Source organism: Nanorana parkeri, unplaced genomic scaffold (assembly GCF_000935625.1).
Source record: "Nanorana parkeri isolate BGI_ZX_2015 unplaced genomic scaffold, ASM93562v1 scaffold621, whole genome shotgun sequence".
NCBI classification, from domain to species: domain Eukaryota; kingdom Metazoa; phylum Chordata; class Amphibia; order Anura; family Dicroglossidae; genus Nanorana; species Nanorana parkeri.
The window spans coordinates 226,514-240,947 of record NW_017306889.1 but is presented as its reverse complement, the minus strand read 5'-3'; the positions used below and the strand labels follow the sequence as shown (position 1 = coordinate 240,947).

General features: G+C 42.3%; 1 protein-coding gene across 1 annotated transcript in view; it reads left to right on the top strand.

Moving 5' to 3' along the window:
* The window catches only part of LOC108792262 (ceramide synthase 4-like), an 85,790-nt gene that overhangs the window by 54,728 nt on the left and 16,628 nt on the right, over positions 1 to 14,434 (top strand). Inside the window, exons 7-8 of the mRNA XM_018563000.1 lie at positions 7,765 to 7,857; positions 10,838 to 10,966. Coding sequence (XP_018418502.1) covers positions 7,765 to 7,857; positions 10,838 to 10,966 — 222 coding nt within the window. The remainder of the gene's footprint in view (positions 1 to 7,764; positions 7,858 to 10,837; positions 10,967 to 14,434) is intronic.

Here is a 14,434-nt window from a genome sequence, read left to right as displayed (position 1 = left end):
TCTCTACATTAACTGCTTCCCCTATATCTTCTCTTCACGCATCCCCAGTCACCTGTTTTCGCACCGCTCGCATTGTGCTATTCAATGTACTGTATGCTCTAAAGTGCAGTCCCCTCCACTCTCTATACTGAATGTTAAATTTACCACTCTGCTCCTTTCTATACTCTGTTCTGTACATTCTATACTGAGCACAGTCCCACTCAATACATGTTCCTTTACATATTCCACACCACTCTAAACTACCCTGTGTTCTACTGTGTAGATAAGCTTGATTTATTACTTAATAGCAAGGGAGACTTTAAATGGTCTTAGATCTCCAAAGAACATTACCTCCCTTTTGTTCCTGTGTTCTACATAGTACACAGCAATCCATTATGTACACTGTATACACTTTTTTAAACGTGTTTTTAAACGTGTTTTTTATTTTACTCATTCACCAATTTTTAATTCAATCATCAATTTCCAAACAGACTTTGATTCTAATTTTATTCACGTGTACATTGGTTTGTACTGGTTGAGCATTCCTCTCTGGCGCTTTTTTGTTTTTTTCTGTACTGTATACACTTTATGTTACAGTGTTCTTCTCTGTATGCTATGCTGTATATTCCTTGCTGCACACCACTCTAACTGTATGTTACATCATCCACACTGCTGCACTGTATACTATTTGAATTCCATACTTTACATAGTTCAACAGTGCACATTTTGCTATATATTGTATACAACCCAGAACTCCACTCCATACACATGGAATACATACCCCTCATAGCTTGACTCCGTGCCCTGTACTACATCACATACAGTATATTCCATACTGCACTAATCTACATGCTACACTCTACATTGTCTTGGGGACCAGTATAAAGGAGTTACTTACCTGATCCCCGCTGCCACTGCCTCCACAGCCCTCCCCCCTCCCTGGCGATCAGAGGCCCCCGCTGATGTCCTTGCGTACAATGCAGGGCCCATAGTCCTGCAATATACGTGAGGATGCCAAGGGGCAGTCCTTGAGCTGGATCAGAGTGAAAGAGGTGAGCTCCGACTGCCGAGGAAACGGGATCAGGTAAGTAGAAGTCTTCACAATACCCCGAACATAAATGAGCAGTTAACCCTTGCAGTGCAAGGGTAGCCCCACTGCAAGGGCTGTTTTTTCCCTGCAGATAGGCTTTAAATTACCTTTGATTACCATTTGAATTAAATACTAACTAACTAACTAACATAACTATACATTGTTACACTGTATTAGTCAATGACACTTGCAAACTAGCTGCAGGTTTCATTTTACACAGGAGGAGCTGTGCTTTGACAGCCAATCCTGCTTTGTACTACAGAGCAATTCCTGGCTGTCATTTTGACAGACAGTGCCAGTAATAGCGGTGGGGGGAGCAGCAAAAGAGTAAGAGGAGCTAAATGTAGGAGATACTTCCCAGAAACGTTGTTGTTTTTTGGGACATATTTCCTATATTTGAAATCCAGAAGTGGATAAAATGTAGTAGGGGTCATTGTAATCTTTAGTAATCTAACATAGTGTAGTGCAGATAAAAAGCAAAAAACTGTTTGAGATTTCCATCTGCCCTCTATTAAAGAGAGGTAGAGCCAAACCTTTTTTTTTTTTTACTTCTCTTTTGAGTCACAGGACTATATTCACTAATGTACTCCTGCGACCAAAAGTCAGCATATAGCTGGTTACTGCCTGCTGACAGTACAGAGCTGTGGTACCACTGGAAAAGATTCCGACAATATTGTTGGGATCTACGCGGCTGGCTGATTGACAGCTGGCTCTATCTCTCCCATGTCGATCATCTAATGAGTGATTGACAGTCATCGCTTTATGCATGGAGGAGACTGTGAGCTGAGTGATCAGTGGTTATATGTTGGCTCAGCTTTCGGCACAAGGCTGGCATGTGACAGCTGAGGTGTCCCATGTCGGCTCTAAGTACTGGGAAGAGGGAAGAGTACTGGGTATTGCGAAGACAGTTAATTTAAGAGTATATTAACTGTCCCGATAATTCTCCGTTAAACCAAGACACATTTCAATAAAATGTATCCAACAAACTATATACATTACCATGGTAGTCATGAAAACAGGTTATAGAAAGTGATAGATAAACATTAAGGATACTATTTAGGATACGTTTTACAAAAAAAGACAATGGCATCTGGCGTGCAGATCTAAAGAGTAGCAGAATGCACTTAGTAGAACTAAGCAAACTTACCAAAACAAGTAGCATGATTGTAACTAAAAGAGATTCACTGTACATACTGTAGATGGAGACAAAAGGGTTGATTTACTAAAGGCAAATAGGCTCTTTAGTTTGCAAGGGGACTTTTCAAGGAAGATTTTTTTAAAACAGTAATTTTCCTTGCACATGATTGGATGATGGAGGTCAGCAGAGCTTTACCTCATTCACTAAACCAAGGGTAAACGTCCCCTACAAAATATAAATTCCTTTGTAAAGTGGACAGCCTATTTGCTTTTAGTAAATCAATCCCATTGCATCCAGTCTATAAATCCAGAGTACCTCACATTACTTATGCTTTGCCTGTGCCAAAAACAGTCCATACTTACCTTTCATTTACTCCCCCATAACTCTTTTTAGCTTCTGGGTGCAAAGGAAAGCTATGTGAGTCACTGGAATTGTAGCCTAAATAGGACAATGAGTCACAGGCTCATATCTGGAGGTACCTGGTATACATGTGAAAATTGATACCCAATAACAGCTTGCCCATCATGGGTTTTGCATGCTTTGACAGCCAGTGGTCTAAAGACATCAAAGTTAACACACATAAAGGGTGTTTCCATACTTAGTCTATCAGATGGTGGTAGATCAACCATTTGCTACTGTTATTATGGCATTTTACACAATTATGTATAGGGGTAGCAGTCTGTCTCTTTGCAGATGATCCTAAGGCTGGGTTCACACCTGGGCGTACAGAATATGCACGTTTGCGGCGCGTTTTTACAGCGATTTGCGGTAAAAGAAAAGCGTGACAAACGCGCGTTTACGAGGGCTGTCCGGCTGTATCCTAATGGATACGCGCGGAAAATATGCCCCAAAGAAGCTCCTGTACTTCTTTGGGCGTAGGGCGTTTTTCAGCACTTTCCTACGCGCTGAAATACGCCCAGGTGGGAACCATACCCATAGACAATTATTGGTTTTCACAAGCTGAGCGTTTTACAGCGCGTAGGAACGCGCATTAAAACGCCCCGGTGTGAACCAGGTCTTAAAGGAGAACTATGGGGTTAGGGCTTTTCCCCATAGTTTTCCTTAGGGTAACGGGAGGACACAAACTAGCGCCCTCCCGTCACCCTAAGCTCAGTATACCGCGAGCTACAGCTCGCGGTATACTGAGACGCCGCTGCTGAAGCGGATCCCGACAATTATGTCTGGATCCGCCCAGCTGCGTGAGTGACAGCTGGCTCTGCCTATCTAGAGGCAGAGCCAGCTGTACCCGCCCCCTCCCCTGTCCGCGCTGGCGGATCGGAGTGGGGAGGGGGGAATCCAGCCACTCCCCTGTCACGGCAGAGAGCTGTGACAGGATCGAGAAGTGAGCGAACGCCGGTATGTGTTCGCTCACCTCCCGATCTACTGAGCCGACCTGTGACAGTCTCATTGTCACAGGTGGGCTAGAACTATGAGGTCAGTGAAAAGCACCCACCTCATAGTTCTCCTTTAATCTTGCTGCTCAAATGACACACACAATGAAGTGTGGTCCCTAACAATTTACTTCTTTATGATCCAATAGGATTAGAAAAGTAGCAAGATAGTGTTTACCAGGAATAAGGGTTTTGTTACTTCCCATCTAATCATGGGGCTCAATCTAAAAGAAAAAGGACAGATAGAATTATAGGATGTACACAGTTAAGGAGATTTTGTCTTTTAGGACCTTAATCTGCATTAAAAATTTGTATTTGTGAATTGCGTATGATGCATGATTCTGCTTGTGCAGTTATACTGGGCAGTTTTTTTCCATACACACTATCCATAGCAGTTTGTTTCCTGACTGGATCTCTGAAAGCTTTCGGCAATGTTTCTTAATCATGCCATTGTTTGTGCACATGCCTTAGCTGAGGGCAGGAGTGTTCAAAGAGAGTAATCTATAGTGACTCCTTGAATAAGTTTCAATGCTTAGCAAAGTAACTTCAGGGCATATTTTGGGATCTGTGTCAGGATCTGTGAGCTGGAAGATAGTGGTATTTTCTTCTGACAACCCAAAATTTATATTACGAATGACTGTCTGTAAAACAGTTAAGGCATAATGCCATCATTCAGGTTTGCTGGTCTTCCTTATGCATTCAAATCTGTTGGCAACATACATATCAAATAATTTTGCATACTACCTGCAGTCAGTGGTGTATTTTGGTTTTGTGCTGCCCTAGGCAAGACTAAACTCAGGCACTTCCTCAAACTAACTTTGTCCCACCCCATCCTGTTTAGGAAATTTAGCGCAACCTGTCAGTCACTGCATACAGGGCACACGGGGTCTCAGGAGAGCTGTGCATGGTCTCAGGTGGGCTGTATGGGGTCTCAGGAGGACTGTGCATAGTCCCTTTCCCTGCATACATGTGCTGATCCTCTTACCTGCAGCTCAAAGTGCCATCAGTACCAACAGGATATATTGCAGTCCCCAGCCTGCTTCTGGGACATCCCGCCATCAGATCACATGCTATAGCCACCCGCTGCTTCTCCTCCACCTCCTGTACAAAGCCAGCCGGACCGCATCTCACTGGGCCCTCCCCTCCACCAGGCAGCTTTCTAATTAGGCAGCCTCTCTTAGGGCCTTGCGGCCGCATAGTTTTCCTCGTTAGGCAGCCGCTGCTGCCTGATTCTGTGCCGCCCAGCCTCGGCCCTCCAGGAGCCATCAGCTTCCCTGGTTCCTCTTCTCAATCAGTAGCAAAGGCCTCCTTCAGACTTGAGCCCTAGCAAAACTCTTCTCGCACTCAAGGGTTCCCACCTCCAGGCCTGGCCTGGGGGCAGGCTGGACAACACCCCAACCTGGACTAACCTGTTCCAGGCTGAGCACATGGTAATCCCTCTGACCCTCTGAGTCCCAGCATGCAAAACTGACTATCAGAGCTCCAGTGATTGGCTGGTGGACTGCACACACACTCACTCTGTGTCCCCCATTGGTTGTCTCACACCACAGCAGAGCCACACTTCACTCAGTCAGATACAATCAATGTAAGAACACCTGGAATTAACCAGATAAATACCAACTATAATTCACCCAGACTGACTACAGCTCTGGCAATCACTACATTTCTAGTAGCCACCTCACAAAAGGTGATAGGGCTACATACTAAAGTAGTTTTTTTGAACCTTTTTACACAACAACAACCCTTGAAATAAATTTAGGTGTCAGGGAACTCCTGCTAAAATTATTTGTTGGGGGTCAACAGGAAGAATGCCCCCCTTACAGTGGTGGTTAGAATGTCACCCTTACAGGCAGCCTAAGACCATTGGTGTCATGTTGCTGGCTTTACCAAGTGGTGTTGGATCCAGACCCATGCAGACACCATCAGATAGGAAGTCAATCAGCTGCAGCTCAAGGAACCCCTAGCAACCCTTGGAGGAACCCTAGGTGAGAATGGCTGTGCTAAAGTATATGCAGTATTTATATTATACTGCTTCCTTGGCAAGCTTATATCTTTGTTACCATCTCAAGGTGATTTTCCTCTAACAGCTACAGCACACAAAGCCATAAACTGGCCACCTCTGACATTCAACCCAGCCTTCATGTCTTTCAATAGGGGGAGCTATTTCTAACCTTGGTTGAATTGCACTTTATGCTCTGAGCTTGGTATAGTCCCAGCAGTGTTTTTGATAGTGCTCAGAAAGACAGCTAGAGCCTCGGTTTTGAGTGGCCAACTGCTCAGCAACTGGCTTAGATGCTTTGACTGCTGTTACTCAACAGGGAAGGGGTGCAAAAGCTCTGCAAAACCACTCAGTTGACTTCCAGCCTACTACATAAAAATTAAAATTTTTGAATATTATTTTGATAGACCACAAAACTAGTGACCCTTGTAAGCATGCATAGTTTACTCAAATATGAGTAGATTTGGATGGAGTTTATTTGGATATAGCTGGGGCTGGAATGATATTTGTATTCCTATGTGATACATTTTGCATGTGCAGATTTTCTAACCATATATACTGCAGCATTGGTTCAACTGCCCTGCATTATCTATACTCTCCTTAAACATCATCCCAATACTTACTGTGCATGCCTAATTATCTGATCAGATTAACCTATGCTAATATAAGTATTCAGTTACAATAATTAAAGTACCATACAAATAACACAAAGCAGACCTATAGGCAAAATTAAAATTAATCTAGTCTGACAGTCCTTCTGTATTAAACTAACACAAAGTAAATTAAGTGCCTAGACATCTGGCTTCTTCTATAGGGGCCTGGGGGACTGACTTTCAGAGAAGACTACCAAGATTGTAGATCTACCTAAAAAACGATCCCCCTCCTTCCACAGAGACCATGTAACCAATGCTTTGGTATTTATCGTGTTACCAACTGCCATATAAAGCTTACAATTCTGTGTTCCACTATTCCTTGTAGTAATGTGCTAAGATATTAGACCCCCCTGATCATTTTTAATTAAATAAGTGTATTGCTAAAGCTAGAGCTACACCAAGAATTGAATCTTTTTGCTACTGAGATATTTAGCTATTTGTTGTCCATCACCACATTAGCAGCACATTAATACCAAGGTGTTGCAAATGTGGATTCTGTTAATAAAGGTTAATTTCTCCATCAATGGAGCCTGTGGGCACACAGCCTATGGTGCTCAAAGTAGCACCCCTCCCCTCTGTTTTACCACTTTACACAATGTCTTGTCCAATGTCTTGTTTTACTGGCCCTGACCTGATTACTATATTGTCATAATGTGTAATTATGCTTAGGTGAGATGATCATATTTCTCTGATGGATGGGGAAAATTGGCGAAAAATGTGTGACCACAGTAACTATATAGGAAAAAACTGCTTTCTATAGGCACTTGCCTACTGTGCCTAATGATAAATATGGACCTGCTACCAACAAATAGTTAGATTTCCGATTAGCAAAGCGATTTATTCATCATTGTAGTCCTAGCACAGTGGTAGGCAACCTTCAGCACTCCATCTGTTATGGAATTACTAGTATCATGAGGTATTGCAAGACTCTGACAGCCACAGGCATGACTCTCAGAGGCAGAGACATGGGGTTTGCAGTTTCATCACAGCTGCAGTGCTAGGTTGCCTCCCCCTGCCATAGCATACACTTGTTGCAGATATTTGCAAATCTATTGTGGTTGGCTACCAGCATTGCAGGCACAGGGGTTACAAATATATGCAAAATTGATGGAAATCATTTGCTAGAGGCAGTCTGATTTTAACTCTATCAGTAACTTGTGTGATAAATATTCTGTACACTTTTACCAATGCGGGGCATAGAACAAATTTGGGGAGGCAGATAACTACTGTATGTTCCCATCTGTACATATTACTTCCTAAACATTCCCTTATAATAGCACCCTGATGCCTGTGTTATACCTATGGTATAATTTTGATAAGTGCATTAGTTTCAATCCCAGGATTGGTGTAGTTGGATGAACTTTACTCATTTAGTAAAGGGGATTGGGCCTCAAGTAAACGATAATATTAGGAGATGGAGGAATATATAGCTGTAGCAATTATTTATTTCATATGTATGCTATTGAATATGTTTTGTATCTTATTGAATATGTTTGTGGTTCACCTCTCTACAGCCATTGGTGTCCTCCTTGTACTGGTATTACATGCTGCAGCTGGGATTTTACTCATCAATGCTCATCACTTTAGCTTTTGATGTAAAAAGAAAGGTATGTGTAGCTTGTGTCATTTCTGCTAACGTGCATAGTTCTACCTACTGAATATTTTTGCTTTATGTTATATAATATCTTTCAGGTTGTAGTACAGTGCAAACACTAATATGCCTTGCTAAAGATAAGATGAAAGGAATGTTGAAGCAAATGTTTGCAGATTTGTATTATATTACATCATTATGAAGAATGTAGAGTAATCTTTATAGTGCAGTATTTTCTGTTGTATTTATGTTTACTTAATTCAGGGAGTTGTATACTGAGTACAGTAGCTATAAAGAACAAATAACGATAACGATACAGTCATCTTCTTGTTCGGAGAAGCAATATTACACGTTTTACAGGCACTTGGTCATTAGTCATTGGTCAAATCAAATAATTTGCACAAATGGACATGTGTGCATAATTTAAGTTAAGTGAACCTGGCAAGAGATAATTGGTGCTCTTTAGGGACATGTAGGTATGTTTGTTAAGGGCTTGTTCACACCATCTCCAGACCAGATCTGGATGCATTTCTGCATATGCGTTTCTGCACATTCCAGTGCAAAAAAATGCATGCTGCTGTACTTTTTTAAAACGCTATGGAACTGAACGCAATGGTGTGAACGAACCTCATTTAAAACCATTGGAATTACTGTGTATGCAATTTAGGTGCAGATAAGAAACGCACTGGTCTGGAGATGGTGTGAACAGGCCCTATTCCTGTAATAGTTTTCTGTGGCCCACAATGTACAGGGTCTGATTTTTTGCAAAGCACTCACCACACCCTGCCCCATTCAGTCCAATCTGCAAGCCTCTACTAACCACTGATGACCCCTCACTGCACTGTTGGCTGGGGATAGGGCATTGCTGGGTGGTGGGGGGCGCAAAAATTCAACTTTGCCTGTGTTGGCAAAAATCCTAGTACCGGCCCTGGCGCCGGTGTAAGCAAGGCTTAGCTAATCCAATCTAAAACGTGAGTTATGAATCAAGAGGATTCCCAAGCTCACAAAAAACATAGTGGCCTGCAGTATGATATAATTGTTTGATCACTTGACATGTTTACTTTAAAACATGAGCTCCTCCTCCAAGTTCTCACCCACACATAATAGCACTCTCTGTAGCTTGACTACGGAAACAAAAAAACTCTTTTAACATCTACACCTTACATTAACATCTGTGATACAAATTCTTAATACCCATTCTACCTACGAACTGCTCTTCCCCAATGCACACTATCAATGGGCTCAATTCTGGAAAAACTGGAATCGCTTGCTCTCAGATAGCAGGTGTACTGTCATGATATGATCACAAATGCACCAATTTGCTTAATTTATTCCCCGGTTTAATATTAAATATTGTCCTATAGTAGTAGTATCATATTACTAACATGCACATCAACTATCTAATTTTTCTATGCCTATATATACACTGTATATAAATACTTGCAAGAACAAAGGCACATGACCCTGTCTTCAGTTGAAATGGTAGCTTCAAGTGAGGAGGCCTTGAGGAGTTACTTGCTCTTTCTTACCTTGTCCCCTCTCTTCCCTTCCTTTTCTTCCGCTCCATTCGTTGTTAAGGTTCCACAACTTATATCTTTTTTGCATGACTTCATTTGATGTTTGCTTTTGGACATACTAAGGGAAAATATTCAAATTTTTCTTTGTCATAATGATATGTTCTGCATGGGGCTTGTCCCAGAATCTAGGTAATAGATATATGTATCTCTTGGGGATATCTGATGTTTGTACTTCTGAACTAAACACCTATATACTATAAAAATAAAATAAAATGTCTGCAAAGAAGCTGAAGGAGATCGGAAGCACTAAGGCACAACAAAGGATGCTCATCCAAATAATGTGAACACAACCATAAGATATAGGGGGTTATTCACGAAGGAGCCGATTTATCCAGCCGTAGCTTCGGCTGATTCTTCGGCCACCGGAGCCCTTCGGTTCAGACGTAGCCCGTACAGCAGCCAAGGCAGGTGAACAGCTCAGCCGAGCCAGAGGCTGGCCGTAAGCCCAGCGAATGACAGCTGGACGGAGCCAGCAATGATCTCGTGGCTGGCTCCGCCCAGTTGTAATGAAAGATCAGCGTCCCCAAATGACCTGGGGACGCTGATCTGTCATTAAACAATAACAACTGGGCGGAGCCGTTAGTGACGTCACGGCCGACTCCGCACAGTTGATATTCATTGGGCAGGACCTGCTAGAGTCTTCTGCCGGCCAATAGAAAGCAGTTGGGCAGAGCTAGCTGTCACTGCTAGCTCCTCCCAATTGTTTTTTTGTTTTGTTTTTTTCTTCTTTTAAATATCTTTATTTATTTTTTAATTTCACTATTTATTTAAAAAATTGTAATATTTTTTTAACTTTTTTTTTTCCAACTATTTTAACTATTTTCTATTCTGCTTGGTAGTACGGAGGTACCAAGCAGAATAACCAAGCCAAATGCTACTCAGCGGCATTCGGCTATTCACTCACTGCTGTTCGGCCCCTATGAGAATAGGGGCGAACGGCAGCAAGTGAGCCGCTGGAGCTTCGGCTCAGCCGATCCAGATGTTGGATCCAGTCCTTCTGCACTTCAGCTCAGCGGAACATGCAGAGCACGATGTACAGCTGATTTTAGCCGATCTACGGCTGAAATCAGCCGTACCAAGCTGGAGTGAATAGCCAAACGTAGTTCGGCTCACTTCACTTCGGCTGGGTTATTCACTCGGCCGGTGGATATAAACCCCATAATGTAATTTGACTCAGAAATGGACATACAAAGATGCTGTTAAATCAATACAATGGAGTTTAGTTTTTCTTTCAGTACAGGAAATAGGGGCAGAAATTTGTACAGGAAAAATAACAATATATATACAGCAGCTAGTGCCTTGTTTGTAGTCCCACTTTTTTTGTATGAAAATAAATAAATAACCTATAAAGTAACCTTTGACTTGCAGAAGATTTTTTCTTCTCTTTAACATACAATTGTCTTGATGCCTTGATTACAGGACCTTAAGGAGCAGATAGTACATCACTTTGCCACCATCTTCCTGATAACATTCTCCTATTGTGCTAATTATATGCGTGCGGGAACTCTGGTGATGCTCCTGCATGATGCAGCTGACCACTTCTTAGAGGTAAGCAAAGTTATAAGAACATGTGAAAACAGAACAATCTTTAGACTATAATAAAACCTGAACATCAATGGGCTTAACCCACATCTCACAGTTATATGCCAACCTAAAAATACTACCAGCATACAGGCATCATCTACCTTTCATAATTCTCTCATTGATTTCTGGGAGCCCAGGGAGATCCTGCATCCTGGCAATACATTGCATATAGGGCTTGGACTTTCGCCATGTTCCTCCTAGAGCTAAACACATCCCATGGTTTAACAGACCTGTGTTAGAGCCTTGCTGGTCAGTGTGGCTACCGTGGACTGGTAAATGGTGGGGTTTAGCCGTAGGAGGAAGTGGGGTTTGTAAGTTAAACAGAGTCATCTGAATATAGCACAATTCAAAATTTGCCAGTTTTTTTCCCCAGCCTTTAGTTCAATTCTGGTGACCCTTGTGCTCCTTGTAGCCTCATTTTCCTGCTGTTGCCTATTTAAAGAACTCCAGAATATGTCAAATTAACCCTTGCAGTGCGGGGAGTACGCTTGTTTTGGTCTAGGGGATAATATCATTAAAATATACTCACATGATCCTCATGTCCTGTGGTGGTCAGTGCTCAACTTTCTCCCCCCTCCGCATCCCCACGTCTAATATAGCTGCATTAGACGTGTTGATGTCATGGGTCCTTAGATCGCTGGAGCCCAGGGGAGAAAAAGTTGTGGGAACCAGTCTAGCAGCTAAGCGAGGATCAGGTGAGTATATTTTCTTTATTTTAGCCTCTAGACAGTCATCCAAAGTCCTTCACTAGGAAGGTGTTTTTAGCCATAGCATTGATGCTCTCGTCAAAAAAAATCCCAAGGGATGCAGCATATTTTGCACTAATAATGACTGGATGGTTAAAGTTGCTTAGAGTATATTACACAACTTACCCATTCTAATGTTAAGGTGAATTGAATTGAAACTCTCGACCATGTCCGCATGATTAAAACATTAAAGCAACCAAGCCACACACCTTGGTTTTTGACTGTTTGGGATTGATTTACTTAAGGCAAATAGGCTGTCCACATTGCAAACAAATTTGCACTTTGCAAGGGAATTTTCTCTTAGCTTAATGAATGAGATGATGCTCTGCTGAGACTTTCATCATCCAATCATAAACAAGCAATATTTCTGATTGTTTTATTTCCTTTGGACATCATTGGGTATTCTTTGCAAAGTGAAATTTCCCCATATCTGGACATGGACCTAGTGGCTGTTCTGTCCGGACTGCAATTGCTGGCCTGCACTGGGTCATGGCTGGCTGACAGTGGATACACTAGCAGCCATAACCAAGACCAGTTCAGTCATTGGTTGCTAAGAATGCTGGCATCCTAGCAACCAATTGTGTCAGGCAGGGCCGCCTAGGAGGTTTTTTTTTAGGATGGGGGGGCCCATGACCACGGCAGCGGGTGACAGGATGGAGAGCAGGAGCAAATCGAGGAAAGTCTATTCTCTGATCTGCTGTGATATCAATGGAGTAGGAAGCGCTGTATTCTCAGCGCTTCCTGCTTCAGATTTGTTAAGGCTAGCTTCACACCGGCACTACACCGCACGACAGTGGGGTCCTGCACAATGCATTGATTTCAATGGTAAGTGAAGTAAAACAACTTGAAACATCACTTTGCAGAGAATACCCAGTCATGTGCAAGTAAAAATAAAACAGGATTTTTGCTGGACTGTGAATGGATGGCTGAAGTCAGCCCAGCTTCTTTGCATGTATTAAGCTAAGTGAAAATTCACCTTGCAAAGGGAACATTCACTGAGCTTACTGAATGAGGTAAAGTTGTGCTGACATCAAATGTCCAATTATGCACAAGAAAAAAAAACTTTTTTTCTTTATTTCTTGCACGTGATTGGGTGTTTACTTTAACTTTAATCACGAAGATAAGTGAAATTGTATTTTGAAAGCTTACATGCTCTACTCCCACCATTTACATACAGTATATGTGTATGTCAGAAGAGCAGTATTGTGGAGGATTTTCTTCTCAATACAAAACAATGGATGAGGGTCCGTGTCGGGTAACATGATTTTTTAATAAGCACTGAAATGTCAGTTCTATGACATGCAGTATTGCTTATAAAACACACAAATAAATGCAATAAAAAAAAGGTATCAAGGATTTCATCTCTACACAATGGTTCTTGTTACAGGAAAATGCAGATTAGGCTCTTCCAGAAACAGTTTCTCAAACCATTCTCTGTCCTTCGCAGAAAGCCTTGCTTTGAGATGGAACCCAGCCTTGTGCTCACAGAACAAAGCTCCATTGTAACTTTACTCCTTCCTACTATGGTCTCCCCTCCACCCCCGTCTGGTGTGGGACTGAACAGAGAACAGATGCTGTACATGTTAACTAATTAATGGAGTGCCCCTGCCCAGTTTCGCAATAGTTATTAAACCTCAACCCACAATCACAATTAGGTTTTTTTAACAATAGCAAATTGGCATCACTACATTATATAGACCACAATAGCCCAGTAACAACAGAAAATTCTAAGCTCTGCAGTTTTGAAGGTTTAGTCCATGTAGGGGCATCCTTAGGCATGGTGTCACCCAGATCGCGCATGCACATGACCTCATTGTGCACAGGCATGATTACGTCACGCGGTGTTACCTGACGGCGGCCATCCTGGTGGTCATTTTGGTGTCACCCCTTCCAATGGTATCACCCAGGTGCGGTTGACGTCACTTCCATGTTTTAGTTTGAATTGAATTTTGGATAAAGTGTTGTAGGGTTAGAACATCTCTCGGGTTTTTCTATATTGCTCTTTGCGTCCGTGCTAGGTAGATTCACCCTTTCTATTTGTGGTCTTGTCTTGGTGATCACTGTCAACCCAAACTTTACAATTGTTGTCATAGCAGGAGGTGAGAGAAAATCCTGCAACGGGACATCTGTTCCTGTGAAGACTACTGTATCTAAGAGGGGATTTCCCTTTGCATTGAAGACATTAACTTTCACTTATTGTCGTGTCGCTGAGACAGGAAGTGAAGGCAAATCTTAACATGACACAAAGGCAAGAAATTCAATTTTTTTATCAATTCCCTAATATATTCAAAAGTTGAAAAACTAATTTTGGTTTGAGAAATACATCCTGGCCTTAGTGAGCAGAAAATCAAAGGAAGCCAGGTATACATGGTTGTTTTTTTCATTCAACCCACGGGCTGAACCAAGAAAATACAACATATTCCTCCATCCGCGCTGAACATTATGGATTAATGAATCCCCCGCTGTATTTTAACAGTAGCTGCGGGTCGCTGCCAGAATACCCAAATGGAGCTTGCATCTGATTTGTGACCTACTCCTTCGATCAGCTGATTGAGGGATACCAGGCGGAAGGGTGCTAACAGTGGCACCCACTGTGCAAATTTTTTGCTGATTCAAATTCGATGTCTATACCCTCTTTTTCAGAGACTTAGATAGATTGCCAACCTCCCCCCCCCCCCCCCCCGCC